The sequence below is a fragment of the Rattus rattus genome, chromosome 13 (assembly GCF_011064425.1).
Source record: "Rattus rattus isolate New Zealand chromosome 13, Rrattus_CSIRO_v1, whole genome shotgun sequence".
Classification (NCBI taxonomy): domain Eukaryota; kingdom Metazoa; phylum Chordata; class Mammalia; order Rodentia; family Muridae; genus Rattus; species Rattus rattus.
The window spans coordinates 8,166,643-8,173,080 of NC_046166.1; the positions used below are offsets into that span (position 1 = coordinate 8,166,643).

A 6,438-nucleotide genomic window follows, 5' to 3' on the forward strand; every position below is an offset into this window, starting at 1 on the left:
ATGCCAGGCAAATTACTGCTGAGCCACACCCCCCCCAGTTTACTTCTCCTCCCTTTTCCATGGTGTTCCTCTCCCCTCCCCCACAGCCCCTCTGCTCGTCCTTCCCGTTTCCCCTTCTCAGTCCTTGATAATACAGAAGCGACATTTTTCATGCCGTCGTTAAATTGTACACAGTTGGCATACAGCAGGGCGCCCTTCTCCAGGGACCCCTTCTCTATAAAGTGGGGGATTGTTTCTCTCGGGCAGCCAAGGGATCACCCTACCCTGGTGGGCTGCTGAAAGCACCTGTCTTCTCCCGAGGCTCAGCCCTGGGTGGTGGCAGAACTGATGGATGAATAAGTCCCCACCTGTCTGGTCCTGTCCCTGGAGCTCACTTACTCTGACTGGAGGTGGGGGTGTCAGCAACAAACTCTGGTGCTGCTGCCCTGGGAGGCAATCAGTGTGAGTACAAGGATGGGTCTAGACAGTGTTCCATGTTGCTTAGCCCACTCCAAGAAAGCTAGGCTGGCCCCCTCCCAGCCACGCTGGCCCCTCCTCTTCTACTTATGAGGGTCAGTGTGCCTGGGACAAGCAAGTGTCTCTAGAAGGTGTAGCTGAGGTAGTGGTCTGGCCAAGAGTGATGGCAGGCTTGGCTAGAGCTGTCCCTTGTGCTGTGGCACAGACTGGGTGGTGGGTAAGATGGGCAAATCTTTTAGGCATCTCTGCTCCAGGCACGGTTCTCTGTCTCCTTCTCCGTCTCTCATGGACCTAAGACGTGGGATTCTGCAGTCTGTGCAAATGTCTGGGTGGTTCAAACGAGCCAGGCCATGGACTAGACTTAGAGACAGTGGAGAGAAAGTGTCTGCCCCCCTCCCCGGAAGTCACATCCCATGACAGGGGAGGAGAGGGACGTGCCATGGACGGTGGCAGCAGAGGCATGGGTCAGCTACAGAGGTTGGGGCAATGTTAGGAGCAGGTTTCAGTGCAGAAGACAGGAAGTTCTCATGGGACCAGGGAGGAGCGAGAAGGGTGTGGTAGAGGGGCCATCACATGTAGGAACTTGAACCGAGATGTGCTGCTCTATCTGGAAGGCTAGATGGAGCAGGAGGGAGGCTGCTTGCCCAGGGAGGGTAGTGTTGTTCCAAACCAATGGAAAAGATGATGTTTGAATGTTCCTGGGCTGAAACAGTGGCAGCAGCTGGAGCTGCTGGGATGTGCCAGGGCTTGGGAAGGGGGTTCAGCCTTGCCTAGGCAAGCACCTTGGGCTTAAAGCCATCTGAAGTGGAATTTGGGGTACAGTAGGGTTGGGGGAGGTGAGGGGGGTAGGGCTTGACTGGTGCCAGGGGCTCTTGGACTTGAGAGTAAGACGTGTGGTTACCTGCGTTCCCCCACACCCTAAGGCTACAGCTGGTAGTTAGAAACTGCTTCTCCCCCCAAAGCATTGACACCTGCCTCAGTCGGCCCATAAGGTAATTAAGGATGGATGGAAGCCTGGTACCTCTGCCTTCACTGTGTGTGTGTTCGCTTTACTTGGGGTGAGACTCCTGACGGACTCTGCATGGAGGCATAATAAGCAAACCAGGAGTGTCTGCCTTTAAAACAAAGCAAAGCGAAGCAAAACAAAACAACAGAGATAGCCACAAGCAATACCTACCCTAAGTACCCCCTCTACGTGACAGAAAATACAAGCAATAAGAACTTAACTGTGCTGGGTGGTAGTGGCTCCCGCCTTGAATCCCAGCACTCTGGGAAGCAGAGGCAGGTGCTTCTCTGTGAGTTCGAGGCCAGCTGGATCTACAGAGCAAGGTCCCGGATGGCCAAGGTGACACAGAGAAATCCTGCCTCAAAAACGGAACTAAACAAACAAAACCAAACCAAGGGGAACCTAACCACTTCTCACAGACTCTCCAGCGCTCGATGCCAGAACCTCTGGATGTGCCCAAACCTCTCCAGTCCTCGCTCTAAACATCAATTACCTTGTACTCCCAAAACAGCACAGTCGGAAGCCTTACGGAACAGACCATCCTTCAAAGCAGAGCAATTATCCACAATAAGGAAGCTTCCTTCTGGACCAGGAAACCCAGGCAACCAAACCACTTCCTCCAAATGGTCACAGTACAACTTCTGACCACTTTGCAGACTCATAGATGAGCTAACGATCACCCGGACCACATATTAAGTCTTAATCATGACTGCTTAATTGTATATATTTCTGATATATATATATACATATATATATACATATGTGTATATGTATATCAGATACCAGGGTATACTCATATATCCTGATAGTTCCTCTAAAATGTCCAGCTTATGGCCATGCCTTGAGGATAGATTTAGAATCACTGGATCTCTTTACCTGACCATTTTCCCGATGTGTTAAGTCTCCTTTCTCTGCCTTTTTAATATCTTGTCTCTTTAATTGATATATGGAGAACGGGCAGCTGAGTCCAGCCCATGGGGACTACTGGGACCAGAGCTGGGGTGTTTGCTCTAAGACTCTAGTAGCAAGACTTTGAGTAGACAGGTCAGGGCTGCAGGAGAACACAGAGGGCCAGTGCCACTCAAGACTGCCCTGGGAATAAGAGTGTGTGAGCGAAAAGATCAGGGACAAGTCACATGGCTCAAAAGGTTACTCACCAGCTCCCCACAGCTAGAAGCCTTTACAGGCATCTTTTGGGGGGCCTTTTCCAGGATGGGCATTGTAGTGACTCTCGCTCCAGAGTAGCAGAGCTGTAGACCTGGGAACAGAGGAGAAGCAGCGTCACATCAGTCTGAATGAATCCCATAGCCTGAGCCCCACACCACGAGGAGGCCACTGGCTGACAGTAGTGTGTAGGGAACTCCATGCCTCTGCAATTGCCCTCTCAGACCTCACTCTGTGCCCCTGCCCCCAGGGAACTCTCAATTCCAAGGTGGGAGAGAGTGCGTCCTGCCTTGAGCCACCGGCAATGACCTGCTTTCATGAAGCTATGACTCAAGTCTACCTGACCATCCCAGGTTGCACTGGGAGGAGCTGGGCTGGGCTTGTCCACTCCCAGCTTACCAAGATCAGAGCACTAGAGACCTTTGATTTGCCTGGAACTCAGCATCAATTTCTCCCCAACATCGTTTCCCCAAGACTGTAGCTCTCAAGTGCAGAATCATATCCGTTGGGTTCAGATTTCCCTCTAGGATGCCTGGCTTGGGTCTGGTATGGCGTAGAGGGCATGTGAGTTCAGAAAGCTCCCCCACCCCATGTGTGTACGAGTATGTATGCGAGTGTGCTTGAACGCCCGCCAATGCTCTAAGGCCCTGTGCTCTGGGCGATAACCTGGGCTGCTTGAGGAGTCCGTGTCTGTTAGCAAAGTGTTAACTTGGGTGGTCTGTGGGCAGTAGGCTCCAAGGTTGAGTGCGAGGGGACTCCAGAAGGGCATGACACCTACTGGAGAGTACGTGGTCAGTGCCTCTCGAGACACCTGACGGCCTTGGGAAAGGCAGATGAATCCGGAAGGTGCACTAGAAATGAGCTAAGCTAAGGACTTAGGACAGTTTTTAGAGTTGTAGGACATACCTCTTGCCCCACTAAACTAAAACCTGCACAGATGTACAGTCAAGATTTCTACCTACCTACCCTTCATTAGCCCTCAAGAGGCTAAGGCTGACACTTAACCTGTTGGACCACCAGCGGAAGCAGCCAGGTGATGGCATAGGGCTCACGGGGTCCTGGGGAGACATCATCCAGAAAGGTGGAAGAACCAGACTCAAAGCTAAAAGGGTTTGTGGATGCCTGGTCTCAGAGGAAGGAAAGGCCTTGCCTGGTGATACAGTGCACTCCCAGAACAATTATCCTTGAGCCCAACTGTGCCTAGAAATTGCTGGGTGAGTGTGTGGGTGTCCTGTTGATTACTTTTGGCCAAGACAAGGTCAAGTTAATAAAGGCTGTACCGATTATGCACCTAATGTCTCCTTTCGTGCCACCTCAGTGGGGGAAGGGGAAAGCACTGGCTGGGCCTTAAGGACTTCATACCTTGGAGAGGATAATGGACCCCTGCCAGCGGACATTCTGATGGCTATTCTACTGCTTCCCGCAACCTCCCGCTCCTCCCTCCTAAGCTCCTTGGCCCAGGCTTAGAGAATTTGTATGTATTTGTCTTTCTGTGGTTAAGTACCCTCCCATTTCTGCTTCTATTGCCCTGGCTTGTGGGGGCACTTGGAGGTTCTCTGCTCTGCCCTTAAGGTCCAACACCATTCTGATCTGGTTTCCCAGGCTCTCAGTGCTGCCACTCCTGCAGATGTGGCACTTAATGCCAGCACTCCCCGCCTTCACAAAAATGGCTGGAGAAAACTGAGGCCCAGGATATTTACCAACACCCCAGTACTAGACACTAAAAGCACACACGTTGGGCTTGGCAGATGTTAGACGAAGTAAAAGTAAAGGCGGGTGAAGATGAGGGGTGTCCTAAGCCCTGATAATCAAGCCCTCCCAGCCCAGGCATCCTTGCAGCTGAATCCCGCAGTCTCCTAGATGTACCCCGACGACCACTGGTGCCTGGGACGCTGTAGATTCTGAGCTTCCGGGAGCCTCTAGGCCTGGGAGCTGTCCCTCCGTGGACAGCTCCTCCGGAAAAGAACACCTCCCCCAGGGGGACAACTCCTGGGTCCGCGGGCGCCTCAGCTCTGGCGCGCCAGCGCACCACTGCCCAGTCCTTCTCACCTGCTCTCCTGGGCTGTTCCGTGCCGAACCAGCGCTGCTGTACACCAAGCAGGGCTGGAGGCGGTTGTGTGAGCCAGAAGGATCAAGGAGGGGTGGCAGCAGTGTCAGAGGTTGGGGCCGCCGCCTAGGTTCTGTAGTAGAGCCTCAGACGACGACGTTGTCAGGTCCCAGCAGCCGCCCCGACTGACTGACTGCAAGCAAACCAGCCACACCTCTCTCGACTCCCTCCCATCCCTCCTCCCTCCCCCTCTTCTCTTTTTCCCCTCCCCCTTTCCCTCCCTGCCTCTCTTCCTCACAGTCCACTGCTCCCCCTACCCCATGCTCTGCCCTGCGCGATTCCCATCTTCAAAATCTGTCTAGGAGAGCTTCCCAGATGAGTTCCTGCACTGGCATCAGATTTAGGCTCTGGGAAGGGGTGCAGAACGTAGTCTGCCCACCGCCCCACCCCAGACTCGCTTAGTCCCCATGCTCCCCCATTCACACAGCCTCCTGAGCAGCTGCTTGTGCAGAACCCCTAGAGTGTTTGAGTCGGAAGAAATGTTGCCCCTCCTCACAAGGCTCAAACCTTACTGCACCCCTTTAAAATATTGAATATTGAGGAGTTGTTTGGCCGCAGTGGGACCTCCCTTCTCTTCCTGTACTATCCTATTCCTGCAGGCTCTTTTGGAAGGGAGGAGGAGACAAGGGACCACAGACTTGCTCCACTCTGATGGCAGGTGGGAGGCCCAGACTCCTCCCAGGCAAAGTACTCCCTTGTCTCACACAAGCAGAGTCAGACAAGGACAGACAGACAGAGTACTCCTCCTACCACCACACCTCTCACACAAGAAGACTCAAAAAGGACAGACAGACACACAGAGAAGCAGACAGACACAAGCCCTTCTCACACAAGAAGACTCAGACCAGGACACGGACACACACACACACACACACACACACACACACACACACACACACACACCAACTGCTGACCTTCCCCCTGCATACACAGGGCTTCCATGTGTAGGCAGCAGGATTCGGGAATTAGTGCACTGCCTTCAGTCTGGGCCTCCACTGTAGGAAATCAAGGACGGGAAAGCCCCCCACCCCCATCCCTGAGTGGCCACTTGTATTCAGGACAGGATGAGCTAGGGATTAGCACCAGTTCCCACATCCATCTACCTTCCACTTTCCATTCAGGGCTGAGGAGAGGCGGATCCACAGGTAAGTGTCCTCTCAGTCTTCAGACGAAAGGGCCTGAGTCCTTAATGAACACTGTCCCCAGGCCAGGACCCTAAAAGACGGGACTACCTCCTCTTCTCTGCAGAAAACAGCTCCCTTTCTTGACAAGATGAAGCGAGTTCCCACTGTGTAGGAAAGCCCAGTCCCGGCACCCAAAGTTCCTGGTGCCAGCTGTCCTCCAAGGCCAGGCAGATCCTCAGGCTCCCTCGGGTGGAACCTCCAGGTGCTACACTGGGCTTGGAAGGGAGAGACTGTCTGTCTGTCTGTCTGTCTGTCTGTCTGTCTGTCTGTCTGTCTATCTATCTATCTATCTATCGTTGTGTGTGTGTGTGTGTGTGTGTGTGTGTGTGTGTGTGTGTGTGTGTTCCGAATATCCATGGGGGAGAGCTCTCCTTTGGGTTCTTTTACCAGGCAGCAAAGGCGCTTCAGGGCTTCCCCTCCTCCTCAGGTCTGGACTGAACCTGTGAAACCCAGGCAGCCTTCTCTGTGCTTAGGTCTTGTGTCACAACGCCCACCCCTCATCAGTAAAGAGACTCGGCCTC

General features: G+C 53.3%; 1 protein-coding gene across 1 annotated transcript in view; it reads right to left on the minus strand.

The window, feature by feature from the left end:
* Chat (choline O-acetyltransferase) overlaps nucleotides 1-2,682 on the minus strand; it is a 51,202-nt gene extending 48,520 nt beyond the window's left edge. The window contains exon 1 of the mRNA XM_032919318.1: nucleotides 2,620-2,682. Coding sequence (XP_032775209.1) covers nucleotides 2,620-2,682 — 63 coding nt within the window. The remainder of the gene's footprint in view (nucleotides 1-2,619) is intronic.
* Nucleotides 2,683-6,438: the final 3,756 nt, after the last annotated feature.